The sequence below is a fragment of the Streptopelia decaocto genome (genome assembly GCF_964273445.1).
Source record: "Streptopelia decaocto genome assembly, chromosome: 6".
Classification (NCBI taxonomy): domain Eukaryota; kingdom Metazoa; phylum Chordata; class Aves; order Columbiformes; family Columbidae; genus Streptopelia; species Streptopelia decaocto.
In genome coordinates, this window is record NC_138660.1 from 13,610,563 (window position 1) to 13,630,711 (window position 20,149).

General features: G+C 48.3%; 2 protein-coding genes across 5 annotated transcripts in view; one reads left to right on the plus strand and one right to left on the minus strand.

The window, feature by feature from the left end:
- Nucleotides 1-17,852, minus strand: LOC309441686 (D-beta-hydroxybutyrate dehydrogenase, mitochondrial-like). Of its 2 annotated transcripts, XM_082056623.1 has the most exons (5): nt 17,586-17,852; nt 13,620-13,730; nt 7,476-7,617; nt 3,712-3,864; nt 1-2,298 (listed from the first exon to the last, which is right to left on the minus strand). In XM_082056623.1, the coding sequence occupies exons 1-5, from the start codon at nt 17,706-17,708 to the stop codon at nt 1,817-1,819; spliced, it is 1,011 nt and encodes a 336-aa protein (XP_081912749.1). In that variant the 5' UTR covers nt 17,709-17,852; the 3' UTR covers nt 1-1,816. The 2 variants fall into 2 exon arrangements, with proteins under 2 accessions (XP_081912749.1, XP_081912750.1); XM_082056624.1 differs by lacking the exon at nt 13,620-13,730.
- BDH1 (3-hydroxybutyrate dehydrogenase 1) overlaps nt 17,723-20,149 on the plus strand; it is a 16,178-nt gene continuing 13,751 nt past the window's right edge. For 2 of the 3 annotated variants that reach the window (XM_082056620.1, XM_082056622.1), the window contains exons 1-2: nt 17,723-17,861; nt 19,112-19,243. In XM_082056620.1, the coding sequence (XP_081912746.1) occupies nt 19,161-19,243 (83 nt within the window). In that variant the 5' untranslated portion in view covers nt 17,723-17,861; nt 19,112-19,160. Of the gene's footprint in view, nt 17,862-18,799; nt 18,820-19,111; nt 19,244-20,149 lie in introns of those variants that run through there. The other variant, XM_082056621.1, reaches the window with a different exon arrangement.

Sequence of the window (20,149 nt, forward strand, 5' to 3'; positions counted from 1 at the left end):
TGTGCTTTACAAATCTCACAGTTTATTCTTCTCTTTGTGCAAATCAGTGCTACTTAACATTACTCACATTTCACAGTGCAAGGGGCAGAAGCGATTACAACACTGCTTCAGCTGCAGTTCAGTGGGATCGTTCCAAGTACTGGATCCCAGGAAATCTCCACGTGCTAATGATCTGGAATAGAAAAGAACTGCACGGCCAACATTTCCAGCAGTTGTTAATTGTGATACAAACTACCTCCACAGCATCTCCAAGGGAAGCCAGTTTTCTTCCTCAGGCATCACAGCATTCACGGCTGCATGCAGACCCCAAGCATTCGCAGCCAGCAGCATATAAAAAGTTTATGGCACAGTTTCCAAGTCAGACCTGGCAGGGACAGGTGCCAAAAGCCCAAACCATAAGCTCTTTTCATAGTCACTTAATGTCCCATAGGACAAAGCAGAAGGAAGTTTAGCAGTAGAAGGGAAGCTGGTCCCTTGAGGAGAGGGTGGGTCCCAGCCTGGCCAGCAGCTCCCGCAGCCGCTGGCTGCTCTGCCTGCGGCCACCACTGGGACAGAGGGGATGTGTGTGCAGCCAGGCAGCCCCAGGACTTGGAAAAATGACTAAAATCCCTATATATGGCTAACAGGAGAGACCCTTGGGGATACTGTGCAAAAGTAGCTCATACCAGTTATCAGGAAGTTCTCTGTGGAGACAATCACACGTGACATGGAAATTTCATTGTGCAATATTAAAAAAAGGAAATGTGCCACTTAAAGCACCCATCCAGAGCTCATAGTCAGTCCACACTGGCTGCACAGTGCCCCTGTCACTGTGCAAGTGCAGAGGAGATGAAACCAAATATCCGATTCAGGAACGTGAGAGCAGCTTGGCAAGAGGGAGCTGAGCACGGGGCAGTGACATGGGGGAAGCAGAAGGACAGCTGGGCAGTGTCTGTGCCACAGCTGGGTAGTTCAGGCACGGGTATTTAAGGCAGAAATCAGAGGAGTCAATTTGTTTGCTACATCAGATTCAAGCCCATCCAGCAAAGCTCCTCAGTAGTGGGTAGAGAGGCTGCAACTCCCAGTGCCCATGGGGACTGACCAAGGGATGGCTCAGACTTCACTCCCCATTAGAAGGGCTTTTCCTTGCCCAGCCAGTCTGCAGGCGCTGTCTCTGGCAGCTCCTGGCCACAGTGCTGGGAGGGAAGAACCCTTCTTGGCAGGGATCTGAACCCCCAAGCTAGGTAATGAGGCTGTTTGGAGGCAGTGGTGCTGTTTTCCTGGAAAAAGCAGACACAGCGCAGCAGAGCTTTCTAGCTGTATCAGGAAAACAACGTAAGGCTGTGACTGACCCATTTTCAATCAAATGGAAAATGCTGCTTTTGTTTCCCATTTTAGTTTCTCCCTTCGAGACATCTCATAGCAACAGCTTTGCTCTGCTATTAGCAGCCTGTCCTTGTAGGGAAAAGCAAGAGCAGAGCCCATTAATGCGCCAAATTTATCACTGGGGGAACTCTGCTGACCTAATTACACTAGCCACATATTTGAACCATTATGTTAACTTTCATCTCTGTCCTCCACAGTTAAAAGGTAAACACCTTTCAACTTTAATCAGGACAGCAAGGAATACAAAGAGCAAGAATCAGAAAAACAAAAAACAAACAAAAATGTCACGCTTTTCTCAGCATCCCACGATGCAAGACTTGAAGCCATAACCCAAAGTGAAATCACATATATCTACAGGGAAGGTGCATCAGCAGTGGGTGCAGACAGTCCTAGGTCAGCTTTGAGCTGCGCCTACGTACGAGCACTGGCAGGGTGCCTGAGGGATGGCCATTCACAGGGTGGCTCCTGGGACATAAAGCCAGTCGGCAATGGCAGTGGGTAGGTGAGTCATGACTTGCAGCCTCACCCACCAGTAGGTCTCCATGGGGTTGTAACGGTTGTTCGGGTGCGTGGAAGTGAGTGCATCGGTGATGTCATTCAAGACCAGAGACATGTCCTTCAGGCCACTGTTGATGAAGGACTTCATCAGGGCCACGTGGCGAGTGAAATACTCCCTCCCATAGTCCTCCTGCACGGTGTCGCTGGCTCCGCTCCACAGTGCCTCAGCCTGCTTGTCAATGCCGTCTGCCGTCAGGATGCCCGTTGCTGCCACGAAGTTACTGGGCTCAATGAGGATGACTCTGACACCCCAGCGGTACATCTCCTGCCGGAGGCAGTCGGAGAAGGCTGCCACCCCAAACTTGGAAATGCAATAGCAGGAGCGAGATGGACTCACCATCCGTCCCAACATGCTCGTGATATTCACCACACGGCCTAGAGAGAAAAGAGGAGGGAAAGATGATGGGCTGCAGAAGCAGCAGCCAGAACATTCTACTAAAAAGTTGCTTCGTTGGATTATGCTAATTTGTCAAATCTGAATCTTGAGGAGGTATCCAAATCCCTTGTCAAGGAGCCCTTCTCTCCTAACTCAAGCAAGGCTACTCCCTGCTCTGATCTCCTCTGCAAATGGTACATATGCCTGCCTCTGCTTTACAAAGCATAGAAAACATTTCCTTCTTAATTTCCAAGTAGGGAAGTACCCAGATCTTCTGAGGCTACTAGCCATGTGCTCTCACATTAGTGTGCTCTGCTCCTGCATCTTGCTAGAGACATGTTCAAGCTCCCAGTTAGAAGTGTTAGGAGCTGGAAAACATGCAACACAGCATGATGCCACAATTGTCCTAATTGCCACCAGCGGCCCATGCCAGCCTGACTGCAGAACTCTGGCAGCTTGTGCTAGATCCTGCACTGCCTGGGGGCAGTGACAGCAATGGCCACTCCTCTGTGGGTGGCTCTGTCCTTCCCCAAGACAATACATGTGCAATTTTGGTTTCAGATGCACTTAGAAACAGGCCCTGAAATCTCACCAGCTATTTTTACAGCCGTGGAGCATGACGCCCTTCTGCAGCTTGCAATTTTAGCTGAGAAACAAGTGGGTAGCTCTGCTCTCTCATTTCAGACCTAAGTGCAGCTTGGAGGGACTGCAAGCACCACACGCTGACCTGATGGGTAAGCTACCTTTGGTAGTGAGATGGGGCTTGGTTAGTCAGTACTTAATTTCTGGAAACAATATCTGAGAAATCTTTTCAATATAACCCCTTTCTGTCCTCACAGAACACACAGCTATGCCAGCATTCTCCCACATGCAAAGAAGCTCTTCTGAAGTCTGCTCATATGTATTTTTTATTAATATAAACCAAAGACTTTTGATAATACTGTTGTCTTTTAAGATATTAATATCTAAATGGCTGTTATTGACTCTCATTTATACCACCACTGCCACTCTGCAATCACCTGTCAAATGACAAATATGAAAGGAGAATATTCAGTTATCAAAACATAAGCATGTGGTGGACTCTGTAGTCCAGGATTATCTTGTCTGGCCTCCAGTCACTTTTTCTAAAGGTGTCTGGAGCCCTGTGTCATATCTGCCAGCACTGCACAAAGGTCTCTGATATCCTAGGATGTTTAAGATAGCACCTGGACTGCCCCAAGAGTGGCCTGTACTACCAAACGCTTAGACCGCATGTTGAACCCTGCTGTCTAGTTTGCTTGCATGCCTCAGACACCCTCCTTGGACTGCACAGACATTCCTTGAAGCACAGCCTGAGTCATGATTTTTAGTTACATCTCTTCGCTGCGCTGCAAAAGCTCTCTCTGAGTCTTGCCACATTGCCCAGCACGTACCTTTAGCTCTGCGAATGAGGGGCAGGAAAGCCTTTGTCACCCTCACAGTGCCCCACAGGTTGATCTCTGCCACGTTCTTGTAGTTGTCTAAAGTTGCAAATTCCACTTCTCCGAAGGTTGAGATGCCAGCATTGTTCACCAGGCCCCACAGACCTGCCAATGAACACACAGTTAAAGAGCAGAACAAGGAAGTGTCGCAGAGAAGTGACTTCCCTTGTTTTCCAAAGTAATCCAACCCCTTGACACAGAACAGGGCAATTTTGTAGAAAAAAAAGTTGTAGAGAAAAAGCAAGGAGATGAAATACAGTCTTGATATATCAGAAGTGAAGCCAGTGGGGCATGTTTAAAGCACCAGGGAGAGTGATGGGGTAACATAAAGATTGCCTCTCCAAATGTCTCTCCTCTAAGGTCAAATTCTGTCCTGGGGTTTTGGATGGCTGGATCTGGCTGACCCTCTTTTATACCTGGCTGGACTTTCCCTCAATTTAAAGAGAAAAAGAAAAAAAAAAAAGAAGGAAACAAATACATTTGATTTCCAAATCCCCTTCACAGCTCTGACTCATTGTTTTGGAGAGTGCATGGTATTGATCTGCAGGTTCATGGCCCAATTAACAGCTCCTGGTATTAGTCCAGGTATATAGTTTCCCTCAATCCTAACTATAGAAGAACACAGCAAACTTACAACCAACCCTTAAAACTTCAACTTAATAATGAACATCTCTTATGCATGCAGCCCTGTCAAAATGAAACTGACTGCACTTACCAAGAGCTTCTGTACTGAGCCCCTTACATGTCCAGCACTTAGGTGGTCACTGAGGACTTGACCCTTTGAAAAGATTACTGCAGGAGTCCCAGTGGCAAATATTTGTATGATTGAGTCCATACTTCATGAATTTGTTGAAGCACAGGACTACACAGCCATAAACTGCAGGAGGAACAAACAGAAGAGCCGGAACAAGATAATGGGGTTGTTCCTCATTAGATGCCTTGCCATACACCATAGTTACTTTTCACTGTGTAAGTACCCAGTTGGAGCTGAGGCCCCTTTCCACTCCCTGACCTTCCTCTCACCACCACCAACACACACAGGGCTAAGGAAGAGTCTCCATGTCCGGGGAGCTCTGACATTGCTATCAAAAGCACCCACATCATGTCACCCTGTTGATAAAACTTATCAAGCTCTCTCTCAAAAATGTTTGGGCTGTTTGCCCTGCCTCTGCTCCTTAGTTTCCCTGCCCTGATGTATGAAAGTCTTTTAATAACTTCCAGCCTATATTTATTCATAGTCATATAGTAACTGTTTATTGCACCAAATACAGCCCTCAAAGCAAATTGCAATATTCCACCATTGCCCAATAAATACCAATGGACTTTATCTTCCTGGTGCATTTAAAAACACCTGCATGCATTGCTAGACTGGCTCCCTGATCCTATGCCAACCCTCATAACCCTGCCCTGTTCCCAATCAAGTTCATTTTCCCTGAAGGCTGTTGACCAGCCATGTATAGTGGACCAGGAAAGCTGTTTAGGACAACAGCTAAGTTGTGGTCTGCAGCAAAACCCAAGAAAACATCTTGCTCACCTATCCTTCCATTGTTATTAATTCAAGTTTCTAAATGCTGCAGTCAGATAGTTCTATTCCTGCTCTGCCCCAGATCCCCTTCCTGTTGCTCCTGCACTTACGGAAGCTGCCAGCTTTAATGGGTCAAGATAATTCTGAAAATCACACTCATCTGGCAGCCAGCAGAGCATCTCAGCCTGAAGAGGGTTCCTCACGCTGCTGCAAAGCAGGCTCTAATTGCTAGCAGGAGAACCATGGAAACAGGGCATCTGATGGTGTAATTTCACCAGTAACAAAAGCTATGCAGAGCAAATTTGGCAGGGATTTAGTGAAGACCACAAAATACAAACTGTCAGTCCCAAACTGGCCACTGCAGAGCATTCCTTATTTTAAATTCCTCTACAACAATTTCCAATTTCTTGGGTTACAAGGCTAGATTTGGGGGACATTCATGAAAACATCACTTACAATAGCTCATTCTTGGAATGTCATTGCTCACCGATCAGGTCACGTTATGTTTGTACTCATAGGTACCTGGTCACAGGGCTGTTTGCTGGACAGCAATGTGTTTATCAAGCTGGGCCTTATCACTTTAATTTCTTTAGTGTCAACAATACAGTGGGAATGGCGTAACATGGAAAACATACATGGGCACTCCCACCGAAATGAGTTTAGCCTTATGTAAACAGCACAGTGAGAAGAGGTATAAAGGTACAGCACAAGAACTGCTCTGCACCAGCTCCTCCGGGGCCACGCTTGGGTGCAACAAGCACTTCTGTGCAAGGCACCTCAGTGCCAACAGTCTCTACATTCCAGTGCTTTTTATTGAGCACTATTTATTTGCAAGCCACAAACCTCAGTCACACTGCTGCAGTGCAAAAGAAGCCTTTGCTGCTGCAAACAACTACAGAATAAGGCTCTTGAGCAGGAGGAACCGGTCCAACTTGCTGATCAAGGATGCAAGACTCCTCTGTCCCTGCTACACACAAGGTTTTGCAAACACTGCTGCATTTATAGAAGCAACAGAGCTGCTCCTTTACAAGCTTTCACGCAGGGGGAGATGGCTCTGTGCCACCACTGCTGTTGCTGGGCTCTTCAGGAAAAGCTCGAGAAGCTGTGAAATGTGTGACAAGGGCTGGGTGATTGTGTAGGAAGAAAAATCATGCAGAGAGAACACGTGTGGGAACAGAGCTTGTACATAACTCAGTTACATTTCATATGCTTGTTTTAGCAGGAAGGGTGCGCTCAGGTAATTGGCATTAAGATTAGAACTACTGGTATTTACTAGCTTCATACTTGCTGTGATGAAGACAGGCCCATGCAATCTTATCCGTGCCTCAAGAGGAGCAACCACCCTCTAGCCACACAACCCACAAGTCCTGGAGCTACAGATGTGAAACTTCAGCCTCAGCCTGAGCCTGCAGCTGCTGCCCAGCTTGCTGCTTGCACAGAGGCTACAGGCAAGAAGCCTCACAGCCTCACCACATGGGAAGAGGTGAGGTGGTGTCACACCATGCTCCATCCAACAGCTTCCATCCCATTGCCAAACCACTCACACGGGGAGCTTCTTGATACCCAACCCAGCAGCCAAGCCACATAGCGATGAAATCAGCCATCCCTTCCCCTTTGAGATGTTACATGGCAAACCAAAAACATGGATTGACCTGGCTGAAGAACAATCCAGGCTCATCCAGTTTTGTGCTCCAGCTCAGCACTCAGTTACACAAACAAGCTATACCAGCACAGCAGAGGGGACAGCAGCAAGCAGCCAAGGCCTGTCACCCCTTCACTAGAAGGGTCACCACAGAAAGGTCTGTGGGAGCCAGGAAGGAGCACGAGGAGAGGATCAGGCTCTGCTCACCCTATGCCCTTCACAGACACTTGAAGAGAGAGACACAGGCTCCAGTGGGCTTGCTGCCACACATCACTTTTTACAGGATGTAGAGTTAAGCCTCACCCTCTAGCTGGTCTTAGTCTCTTCCCATGTGGACATCACATCAATGGCAAGACAATTCTTCTCACTGACCCAGGTACAGCACTGCCTGACAGCCGCACACTGCTGCAAGTTAACCAGGCTTGTTAACCCTATTTTGGAGGTGCAGAGACGCGACGACCTGGCCAGTGCATGGCCTGCTCTGTAGGAAGGATTCCATGAGCACAGCAAAGAGCCAGCTGTGCTGGAAATAAGAATATCCCCACACACCTCCCTCTGGCTCCTTCAGGGTTCTCTTCACAAAATCCACAGCCTGAGCCACCTCCTGGTCACTGCAGACATCCATCTGTAGCACTTGCATGCGATCCGACTTCATGGTCTTCAGCTCCCTGGCTCCATCTCCATTCTTGTCCTGCTCAGAAGAAAAGGCAGATTTCCTGCTAAGACAGCCAAGGAACAGCAATGCAGCTCAGGGCCAGGCATGTTAACGTGGACAAGAAACAGAAGTGTGCAAATGTAAATTGCACACAGAGGTGTAAACCTGGTGCACAAATAGGCACAAAAAGCCACATGAACCAGCATGCAACCCACCATCATCTTCCTCTTCCCTCCAGCACAGCCCTGTATCTCCATCAGTGACCCACTGCTCTGCAGGGCCACACAGCCCCTGCTGTGGCTCCTCACACAGCGGGTTTCATACCCATCACACTGTCAAATCCCGCACCAGCCTGGGATAAGCATGGGTGACCCTCCACCGCCTCAGTCTCCATGCTGTGCAAACACTTGTACAGAAATCAGAGTCAGATTTTTCTAGGCTTAAAAGCAAAAGGCTAATTAGTCACCGTAGTCATCTCACTCCAAGATATTGCCTGGCTTCTAATGAAACAGAATTGCCAGAGCACTCTGAAAACAAGACAGCAGGGACACCTTTGACATACCTAATAACAAACAGTCTGGTGCTACAGGACACAGCAGGAAACATTTACAACTGAACATACATAAGAAATATACTTGGCTCTTACTCCATAACAGAACGGTGCACAGGAACACATGCACAGAGGAGACCTGCCACACCACGAGATGACAGACACCAGGCATCAAAGGAGGAGATCCTGGCTGTCGAAGCAAGAACAAGTCTGCCTTCCCCACCCCGACACACACATTACAGGTAACAAGAATACAATGGCTCTGCTTTCTTTTCTATCTTTTCCCTTTCTTTCCTCCCTCCCTCCCACAATTTTTAGAGATTCTGTTACTATTGTGGGGTTTTTTTAGTCAAGCCTAAACACAGCTCTAATCCCAAATTTTACCTGTCCACTTCCAGATACGATTGCTGTCTAACCCTAGCTCGGGTGGTATACAACAAATAAAAGTCAATAGGGCACAGATTAGCCACGCAGTTCCACAGCAGGCTTGAGATATAATTCACCAAAGCACTCCCCGAGTCACGGGCTCTGCGGCGCTGGGGAGGCAGGAGCTATGGATCGGTGAGTCACGGCGCCTGGCTGCCGCTCTGCCTCAGCGCTTGAGACCAGCTCCCACAGCACAAGGGCAGCTGAGGTGAGGAACCCTCCCACAGTCACCCGCTCAGCCGCCTCTGCAGCCAGGATAATGTAAAACCACGGAACCACTCAGTTTTTCTATACATATCTCAGGCTGGTTAATGAACGTGGTCTACAACATCTTGCCTCCACCTTCAGTCCAGTGAGCAATGATGTGTAATGAAGGAAAAGAGCTGAAATGTCTATTTCAGCCTTGAGCAAGACAGAATAGCTTTATTTAAAATCAATATGTAGTTACACTGGAGGTATGACAATAGTAGGAAAGAGTTTCTGGCCCTATGGCTGCATAGCATTTCACAACTGATGTATTTCCAGGTATCACAAGAACAGCAAATAAAGACTTGAAGCTTTCTAATGCACATCAAACACAGTGACATGCTGTGTCTAGCCCTCTTATCCAGCCACAAAAAGAATCTCTAAGGGTGGCATTACAAGTAGCTAATAACATTGTCACCAAAATATTATATTCCCTTTGAAATGTGCTATATCAATTGGAGTCACTTTCATAGTTACAGACACCACCTCAGCTACTATTTAACTGTAAAATGAATTGCTTAACTCTTATCCAGAAAACCTCTTCACAAATGCAGCAGACTTGTATTTTTATGGAAAGAAGTGAGTATCATCTTATGTTCTATGGCCTGCAGGGGCTGTAAGCACATTCCCTTTTCAGATACCCACATAGTACTTCTTCCTTGTTTTTTAAATGGCAGATTTGCTGGCTGGGAAGATACCTGGAGCAGTTCCCATGGGAGCAGCTAGGGTGTCCTACCTGGGATGTCCTTCGTGGCCTTGGGATGCACCAACAGCAGCCACACAGCAGCGTGAGCCAAGTGGGATCCCTGGGGGGGATCCCGGCAGCACTGGCCCAATTGCTGCTGCAAAGGCTCCCTCCACCTCCTTTTGCTGTCACTGTTTTTTTTAACTGATTTTTCTCCTTCCCCAAATCTCCCAGCTTTCCCTCTCCAGGTTCCCTAGAGCTGAAAGCTGCCCTGCCCCAGCCCAGCCTGCTGCCCCAGCACTCACCACAGAGACCTTCAGTGGGACTTGGCCATCCCCTCCCACATCCCTCATTACCCCCAGTTATCCTGCCCTCACAGCCCTATGCGGTTCTGGCTCCCGCCCCACCCTCCGCCTGCCCAGGGAGCCCCGCAGCCACACAAGCCCTCTCCACCCAGCAGGAGAGCCTTGCGCCAGTTTTCGGCTGCCTCCCCTTCCCCTGCCTCGCTCCTTTCCTGGTTCGGTGGATCCCAACACAGCTGGTGCTGAGGGACAGGCAGATCACACAGGGCTCGCCCATAACCCACAGAACCATGGACTTTCCTCAGGAAGCTGGTGGGATTCAGGATGAGGTCCTGGCCAGCCCTTGGGCACCCGCAGTGAGGTGTCGGGGGAATGAGGAAGCCACAAACACAATGCTGAACGCCTGTGGATCCGGCCAGCTCGCTCCATCTGCGTCAGTTCCCCCTCACCCGCTGCTGCCTGTCCACCCGCTCCCTTCCTGCGTTTCCTAGGCAGAACACCTTGTATTTGTCATTACTGGTTTCCACCTAATTGATTTCAGACTCTCTCCCACCTATCAGGATAATTTTGAACCCTATTCCCCAAAGGGCCTGCAATCCTCTCTGTTTGGCACATCTGTTTCCAAGTGAACTCTCTATTCCAGGGGGGACTTCCAATAAAACTTCCCTGGGACTGAACAGCAATCACAGGCTCGGAGCATAAGTTTGCTCATGAGACTATCATGAGGGACTGTGTCAAAACCCTTATTCAGGATACATTTATTGCTTCCCCTTTAACCAGGCTGCAGCTTAGACAGAATGAGATTACACTGACATGGCACACTCTGTTCCTGGTAAACTTATCCAATGTGTATCACACTATCATCTAGATATTTGTAAAATTGACAGTTCACTGTGTTGCAACTTCATCCAGCACACCAAAGGTGAGCTGCCTGGTTGGGAATTCCTAAGCCTGGCTCCTTTGGGAAGTACAGCACCCATCCTCCCCGAGACTTCTGGAAATCCCCCGGCCTTCAGGTGCTCCTGAAAATACCACCCATGGGGCAGAAATCACAATGGCTCATCCTTAAATGCTCTTATGTCTCCTCAGGCCTGGTGAACTCGAGCACATCCATTTATGCAAACATGCCCTGCTCTTTTCCTTTTCTTGCCTGCAGTCCTCATGAAAACTGCAGCAGTAGGCATCTGAAAACAATTTTTGTTTTTTTTTAGTAATATCACAGAAAGTAAGACAATGATTACTTCAACTGTTTGTGTACTTTATGCTCTTCAGGTTATTTTGTAATCGATTTCTGCGTGCTTTTCCATCTTAATACGAGTATATTAACAGAAACTTTCTCTGTGGACTTAAATGTCCATGCTAAATGAAATCCCTTTTGCACCTGATCCTGTCCAGCTCTGTACCAGCTGCCTGCAGTACTCTCGTTATTCCTATAGCTTCATTTTTGATTGTCTGATTATTAAAAAGCTCCTGATGCACCTGGTAGTGTACCATCTTGTATGTAATGTAAGACCTTTCTGTGCTGGCTAGTGCATCAGGGATCCTTTAATTCCCAGGATAAAAGCACACAAGTAAGTGACGATGGAGTAATTAAGTGCAAACTAATAGCCTGGAACCTGCTCTATGACAACTGCCCCCATACCTGCTCTAACCCTGCAGTGAACCTCCAGACAGCTCACTCTTCTCTCATGACAGAATTTCCTTGCATTTGTCACCAGCAGTTACATGTGCATGCCCAGTTACCACGGGGCAGCTGCATTTCCAGCCACACCACATGCACTCCTTCACTTATCAGCAATAACTATGAGCAATCTGACCCAACAGCTCCCTGCCTTCACTGATGGTTCCAGCTGCTGTTGGATCCACCATCCTTTTCTGCAGCCACTATGTGTTCCTTTTCTCAGAGCAGTCCGCTCCAGATTTATAACCATTTTCATCCCAAGCACAATCTACCACTAGATTTTCAGCAAGCTCCTGCACATCAGTTTTTAAATTCCTAGGCTACAATCTCCCTCAACCAACACAAGGCTGTCCCATGAGAATGCTCCCTGTCCCAAGAACTGTAGAAAGCATTTGGCTGTATTAGTTTTACAAGAGCTATCCAGATAACTAAGTTACTACCAGACCCAGACCTTCAGATGCACCTAACAGCAGACAAAGCAACATTGACAATCTGGGGTGGGGGGGAAAAACCCAAAAAAATAAGACAACCACCCAGGAGTTAAATCCTAGGACACTAAGTCCAGGTGTCCTGAAAATTGATTAACACACAAAACAAGAAAAATCATATTCTCCCACTCTCTGCCCCTTCAGGGTGCTCAGTCAATCTCCTGAAAGTCACCTGCAAATCAACTATGATTGCTGATGAATTTTCCACTACCACACAGAATATAAGTCCTGAACCATGAAAGTTTCAGCTCAGAGTAAGAAGCTGCCAGGCCAGATCAGAGGGGATGCTGAGAGCTGCCCAGCCATTCTGGCACAGGTAATGATCTGTGACCAACAAGTATTTTTTTTTCCAGTCAATAAAACTAGCAAGTAGAGGGGTCACTTCAGGAGCATTTATTTTCTACATCTGGCTTCAATTGGAGCTTGGCCCTCTCAGCTCCACACTAGGGTGCTTCCATCTGAACAGCCCTCTCACACTACCTCATCTCCCCTTTCCTTTCTGTTCCCTACACCTGCTGCTCAGCAAAGTGAGTGCCTGACTTGCTATCACCACAGAGACAAGCATCCCAAAGCAGTGTATGACATGACTACTGAAGGATTTACAGAGCCTCCACATGGAAATTTCCAAATAGTGGCAATTTTCCAACAGGACTCTCTTGTTCTCAAGTTACACAATATGTCAGCTGACAATAACTTTCCCTTCTGGTGAAGAACGTAACCTCCGCTGAGATCACATGGGCAACAAAGGTCACCTTTTCTTTGTTTGTTCTTGCCCTCCACACTACTCAAGAATCTGTGGTCATCACTCCCTGAGCACCTGTGCCAAAATGACCATCTTCAAATAGAGAAACAAGTAAGAAAGAACTGATTTTGAACAATTCAGGTCAGCAATTACATGAGTTTTGACTATCAAAACAGCAAAAAAAGCATAGTAAGGGTAAAAGCCCAGATGAAATGGAAGCAGAGCTGGCCCAGTTTATAAAGAGGATTACACAACATGGTTACCTACAAAAGCTTGGACTGGGATGATGGGTCTGCAACCCCTTCTGATTCAGTGTGCCTAAACTGATTTCTTACAACGAGTGTGCCCAAAATAGGTGGCAGAAGGTGAGTCCTACAGATATCAGAAAGGTACTGAAATTTGTTTATTCAGCTATCCAGAAACTGAATAACTTCCACAGAAGCTGTAGAAGCACAGTTGGAAGACACTTTGGAAACAGAACCTCGACAAGACAGGAGAGGCAGCTTGGAAATGAGTTTGAGGAGAGTGTCCCTAAAGAAAAGTGTCAGAATGAAAAACAGCAACAGAACTGCCAGAGAAGAGAGAAAGCCATAGTGCCATAGCAATCTTAGACTATCAGATTCATTGAGTGTGTTGCAATGCTGCTGAGAGGCTTCCAGCAGTGAACACTGCTCTGCTGTGCAAGCTGCTCTACACCCAGGCAGCTGACAGACAGTTCCTGCCCTAAGAAGCTCAGAATTACAGGACTGACAGGATGCAACAGGCAGATGAAGCAATGGAAGCTGTCATGATCCCTGCCCTCTGCAGTTCCCCCAGGTCTTGGACTACGGTAAATGAAGGCTTCAGATTAAGATGATGTTGCTTAAGGAGCATTTTTCCTACAAGCAGAGAAGAATTTTGATCAATATTACTACTCACCGCAAGCAAGCATCCAGCAAAAACAGTAAATCCCTTTGCGTGGAGCTGTTTTGCCAAGGCATGTCCAAAACCTTTGTCACAGCCTGTTATCAGCACCGCCTTCCCTTCAGCCTGCGTGGGGAAAGACAGTGACAATCCCATCAGATCCTGCCGTGCTGCAGGCACCCCCAGCACCCAGTGCCACAGCATGGGAGCAGCTTGCAGCCCTGCAGCCAGGGCCAGCCCGTGCTTGGGACGTGCAATTCCAGCTGCAAACCACAGTGGGCACATACCTGTTTGCATACTAACCTGACTGCAATCTAAACCAAACAGTTTCAGTGGAGCTTCTGCTGGGTCAACCAGCGTAAATGAGATGACAAGATTCCTGTGTAGTAATGTAACCAGCTCCCAAATACTGTGAAATCTTAAATTTATTCCATTGCCAGTCTGCAGCAACTTGTGTTGCCTTGATACCCAAGCTAGAACAGTCACTCTTTCTTTCAAGTATCAGTGGCCATAACAGAACAGAAACATTTCAAAAGTAGTTAGTGACCTACCAGCTCATGGGCATTACAAGAGCAGCACAGAAAACATCCAAATGACAGATTGTCACCTGCATGGACTGCACAGCAGCTCTTTTAGCTGCAGAGTGACTTTCTATGGTCTGTTGCCACCTACTCCCACTCTATGCTGTACTTTCCACGCTGTGTCTTGGCGTGCAGTAATGTGACTACAGGTTAGGATTTCCTCTGAAACACTGCAGTTTTCACAGGAAAAAATTATCAGATCCTACAGTTCTCTCCTACATTATTATCTTTTGACTGACAGATAAATTGAGAGAGAAGATTTGATACTCCATCTGGTATGCAACAACAGGCTTGTGATAGATCTGAAAATAGAATCGCAAATCCCAAAGAGAATCCTGTACAGAAACACTGCACCTTCACCCTCTTTCTTTGCTTGAAAGGCATCTCTCCCCTGCTCTTCCCACCACAGCCGTGGAGCAACGAACTCACAGAGCTGAGCCCAAGTCCCAGGCACCCAGCTGCAGTGTGCACACTGCTCCAAACTGAAACCACATCCCTGAGGCAATAATGTGATACAGCAATAAAGATCTAGATAACGCTGTAAGGAAGTGAGGTCACCGCCATCTCTGGGGACATATCTGCAACTAACATTCCCTGTTACTATATTAACCACAGCTGCAATATGAACACTCTTATTTCATACTACTTATACATGAATCGCACTGGCTTATCCAGCCACTTTTTCAGACAGAAATGGGGCAACCACCAGTTCTCTCTGATCTCGTTTTGCTGACATGCATGGTAGTGAAGCAGCAATAAGAAATAATTGCAGGGCGATAGCGATCAGAGCATTACTGCACAAGCTCAAGATATGCAGGCAGCAATAAGGAGCTACACCCTGTCCTGTCCCGTTCTAGTTTTCACACTGAAGTTATTGTTTTCAAAGGTGAGTCATGGACTGAAGTCAAAATGAGAACAGACCAAAAGGCTATCCTGCATTCATCACACAAGCACCCACACTAACACTGATGCCTACATGCAGGCAAAGAGCACACAGCTATAGACTGGCTCTACTAAAGCTCTGAAATTAGCTCCTCTTAAAGGACATACCATAAGTGAGAATTAAACATACTGTGTTCACTCTTATTCTATTTTACAGTGATACAACTCCAAGAATTATGAGGATCAAGTATGAACCAGATCACAGAATTTGCCAGGGTTACCTCCCACATTAATTCAGCAACCTGGCCCTTGGAGAAAAAAAGATGTGACTCTTTTCTCTGCCTTAGCTCCCTGGACCCTTTGCTGCTGAATCCTGAAGACACAGAGCTCCCCAAATGGGCATAAATGAGCTGGAGATAAAGAATTGTGATCACTTCCAGAGCCCAGCACAGGCAGAGACAATACCCAATCCTCAGCTATCATTAGCTTTCTCCATCAGCTGGTCTAAAAAGGACACAGCTCAGCTGCAGGAAATAAAAGCAAATGGCAGGCTAGGCAGCTGGTTTTATTTCTCAGGTTTTTAAAAAAAAGAAATTAAAACAACAACGACAACAACAACAAACACCAACCCAACCACAAACAAACAAAAAGAAACCCAACAAACCAACCACCAAAATGCACACAAGGTTTAAAAATCCTCTCAGCTGTCTGTAATGGGGAGAAAAGTGAGGAACAACTTCCACTATGAAAAGGTTCCTGTGATTCATTGTTAATTATTTGCTATTACCCTAATTGCTGGTAATAAAAAGTGACTACAGCAGCATGATTTGTAACAGACTGAGGCCCCAGCAGCACTAACGAGCGTGCAAAAACCCAAGCAATGTAACAGATCTCACATTTATAGCTGCCCCTGTCTTTGTGCCATGTCTGACAGACACAGAGCTTCCAGGATGAGAGCAGGGAGCAGTCCCATTGCCAGCCAAAAATATCCTATCCCCAAAAGTCCTCCCAACACAGAAAAGCCGGATCATCCTTATCTCCTGAAAGTCCCAAGATAAGGCCTAATGGGCCCCACGCCTGCAGTTTGATAAGGTCAGTCTGCAGCTTACAGTTTGACACAGTGCTGAGACAGACAGGACTGGCTGCCACCTCTCTTGCTGGCACCACAGTGACCTTGATCAGCATTTAGAGGAACTTCATCTGCCTCACTTGCTGACCATCACGCCGTGCTCTCAGGAGACAGCGCTCAGCGTACCGCGCTGCCAGGGCATCTGGGACTGTTCAGAGTGCAGTCACTTCTTGTGCTGGAGCAGCTGCTGTGGCACCTGGGCAGGGTAAGACTGTCTGTGTCCTCACTGTGTGATCCGCAGCACTGTAATACATGTTCCACACAGCTCAAACAGCCCCGGCAAGGCAGCCCGATTTTAACTTGCAGCCAGCTCAGGTGCACACACCTCACTAGCTTTTCCTACAGGGATACAATCACTTTGTTAAATAGTAGAACTTATTTTGCCCATGCAGGTGATCTCCCAAAATTATAAACAGTTATTGCAAAGGAGGGTAAGGAAAGCAAAGTTGCTCTGTCAGCCTCAGTCCCTCTGCACAGTGTGGGAACCCACCATGCTTTCCTGGCCTTCATCCTCTTCCACTGTGTCACTTGTTTTCTGGATCCTGTTCCCTTTGATAACCTCCCCTGACTATTTGCTTGTTATCAAACAGATTAATTTGAAGATGAGAGCAGTTAAACAGTAAATTTTCTGTGTTCCTTATTTCCAGGGTCAGGAAGTTGAGGTTTTCAGTCCCAGGAAAAGGAACTGAAATATTCACCCAAGGGAAGGTATTTTTCTCAGGTGGGAGAGGGATGGGGAATGTCAGAGGAGCAGAGTTGATGGACGAGTGAAGCAGGAGGCTGCAGACAGGCTTACGTGGCTGTTTCAGAGGGCATGGCCGAGCTGGAAGCCCTGCAGCAAAACCTCATTCCCTGGCAGGTTCTTCCTGGTGCCTCTAGAAAGGTTGTCTGGAGCGTGAACAAGGGCTCAGTTAACTCCAATCCAGCAAAAGATAACATTATGTGTTATTTTAAAAAACATATAAAAGAGAGTGGTTATGCGATTCTGATCCATTCACAGGGCTTTTATTCTTACACTCGCTTCTGAACTCGGACTATCAGAACAAAACCCACGTCCCCGCTGTTTCCCGAACCCACGGACCACGGCGGGTTCTGCAAGGCAGCAGGTGGCCGCACCGCAGCCAGCCCGGCGCTCTCGTCCCGGGCAGCGCCGGTTCGGGCAGCGCCGGTTCGGGCAGCGCCGGTTCGGGCAGCGCCGGTTCGGCCTCCGCCCGCCCGGCCCACGCGGTCTCACCGCTCCCGCCACAGGCGCGAGGCCCGCGGTTCAACTGCCGCCGGCGGCAGGAGCGGGGCTGAGGCCGCGGACACCATTTTGGGCCCCCGGGGAGCCTCCCCCTGGCGAGCCCCAGACGGGGCCGAAGCCCCCCGGCCCCTCGCCGCGGTACTCACGGGCAGGGCGCGGCGGGCCCGGCGCGGCAGGAGGAGGAGGAGGCCGCGGCCCAGGCACCGCCCGCCGCCCGTCAGCAGCAGCGCGGCGCCCAGCGCCAGCAGCAGCGTGGCAGCGGCCTGCATCGCCACAACCTATCGCCGCCGTCTGCCGCCGCCACCACCCGCGCCCGCCCCGGCCCTTCCCCCGGCCCGCCCCCCGCCGCGCCCCGGCAGCCGGGGGCACCGGCCCAGCCTCATTCAAACGGCAGCAGCGCCCGCCAGTCCCGCCGGCTCCAGGTAATGTGGGGTGGCCCGTTGCCGCCGCCTCGGGGCCTCCGCGGGAGGTGCGGGGGGAGGCGAGCCGGGAGCGGTTTGGGCGGCAGCGGCGGCCCGGGCTGTGGGCCGCCCGCCGACCGTGCCTGCCCGCGGGGAGGGGGCGATCCGGGCGGGGCGGGAAGCGAGGGGCGCTGGCTCAGCCCCTACGCGGCCTCCGCCCTCGGCCCGCCCCACGCTGACCACGCGCGGGGGGCCGCGGGCGTCTCCGTGCCCCCGCGGGGCCGCCACGCACTCGTGCGCCCTTGGCGAGCGCGGGAGCCCGTTCCCGGCCGCGGGAGCCGCGCCCCTGCGTGGGGCCGGGCCGGCAGGCCCTGCCCGGGGAAGGCCCGTCCCCTCGTGACAAAATTCCTCACAAAAAACTGCGTGGGCAGCCACCGAGCTCTCGATTTGGATCCAAACCGCTGAATTTCTGAGGGTTAACGGAGGCTGGCAGTCCTTCTGAGCCCAGACCTCTCTCTTCCGAGCTCGGTGCCCCCGCAGTGCTCTTTTTGTGGTAATTTCACTCGTTTTCACTCGAGGCCTGTTTCCCAGCAGGCCCTGAAGCTGCCGCAGCAGCAGCCCAGCCTTCGGCAGAGCTGCAAATGAGCCTCAGCAATTAGATACTGCTTTTCTGTGTTAGGAAAAGAGGGTGTGCGTTAAGCTGGGGAGATGTGTTTTGTGAGCTGGATTGGTTTTATCCAAGATGAATACGATTTGAATTTCTGTACGTAACTCTTGTTCTTGAGCTGTTTTCACCCCATAGTGAGTTTAATGATCATTCCCTGTGCATAGTCCAGCATCACCAGCTACTTAATTACAAAGAAATGTATTTTTAACTACATGGCTGTACTGGCTGTAAAGCCCAAGGATTGCTTTGGGAACATATAACATCACCTGTGACTTGAAGTTCATATAGCTCAGTTGAAATAATATATTCCATGTAAGTACCTCAATTTTTAACTGTTTTGGAGAATACAGGTAAAAATTCATTAAAGGAGAAATTGACATTTTCTTTAAATATCTGCCTGCTTGTCAGTTTGCTTCTAATCTTTTTCTTTATTTAAAACCATCTTGAGGTGGTTGAAGGTTGAGCTGTTTGTCTCAGTGTGAGGGACTGCAAGGGGGAAAGATGAGTTCCTTTGGACTTTATTTTTCATGTTGAAATAGATGGAGTCAGCATGACTTACAAAATAATTGAGCAACTGAAACAGAGGTACTATCTTGTATTGCAGAGCTTCAGGAGAACAGTCTTGCTGTTGGTAGAGTGTGTTAACTGAAAACATGTTGGCTACTAAGCTGTCCAGGCCCCTCCTGAACTTCGCTGTGAAAGCCCTGAATTTCAAGGACCCAGGCAATGGCTTCAGGTAAGTAATTTGGTAGAGAAGAAGGAAGAGTGAGATCTTTAGTAAAACACACGTTGAGGGTTCATTTGACTTCAGTGGCACAGTTTATTTACAGAATCACTCCATGGTTGAGGTTAGAAGGGACCTCTGGGGATCATCTGGTCCCACCAGCTGCTCAAGCAGGGCCTCCTAGAGCTAGTTGCCCAGGACTATGTTCAAGTGGCTTTTGAATATTTCCAAGGATGGAGACTGCAATCTGCCTGGGCAGCCTGTGCCAGTGCTCAGTCCTTGAGCTGAGCATGGAGGAGATGACTCTGTATACAAGGAGGAGCTGGCAACTTGTTGTTTTTTTTACACTTGGATAATCAATTGCACTCAAAAGAGTGTTGAGTAGAGCCTTAATTCATTGTCAAGCAAGGATTTATTCCTGAATATCAGCAAGTAGGCCTTGCCAGGTACAGTCATATATTTCTATGACTTTGTTAGAGCAGCAATTAATCACATGAAATAAGAAGGTTGAGAGGGAGAGTTTTAGTGAGAAATGAAGGTGGGCTGAGTTATGAAGCTGGGTTTTTTTGAACATGAACAGAAAAATGCCTATGTAATTCTAATTCCAAGCTCTGAAAAAAACCCAACAACTTTTCTATTGATATATAAAAGGACCTTACTAGTCCAAATTCAGAGTGAGCTGAGTGCTTTCACTGGCTTTGCTTTAGAGCAGGGTTCCCAAACAATGGTTTGTGTACCACTAATTCTACATAAGCCATTTAAAAGTGGCTCATGACCTGCTAAGCAAGAACTGCCACCTCCAGTGTTGTTCTACTGCTGTTGATAGTGGTGTTCAGCACCATCACTGTCAAGGATGGCTGCTGTAACAGGGAGTTGTAGAGACCCAAGATAACTAAGCTGTTAGAGATCCTATGCAAA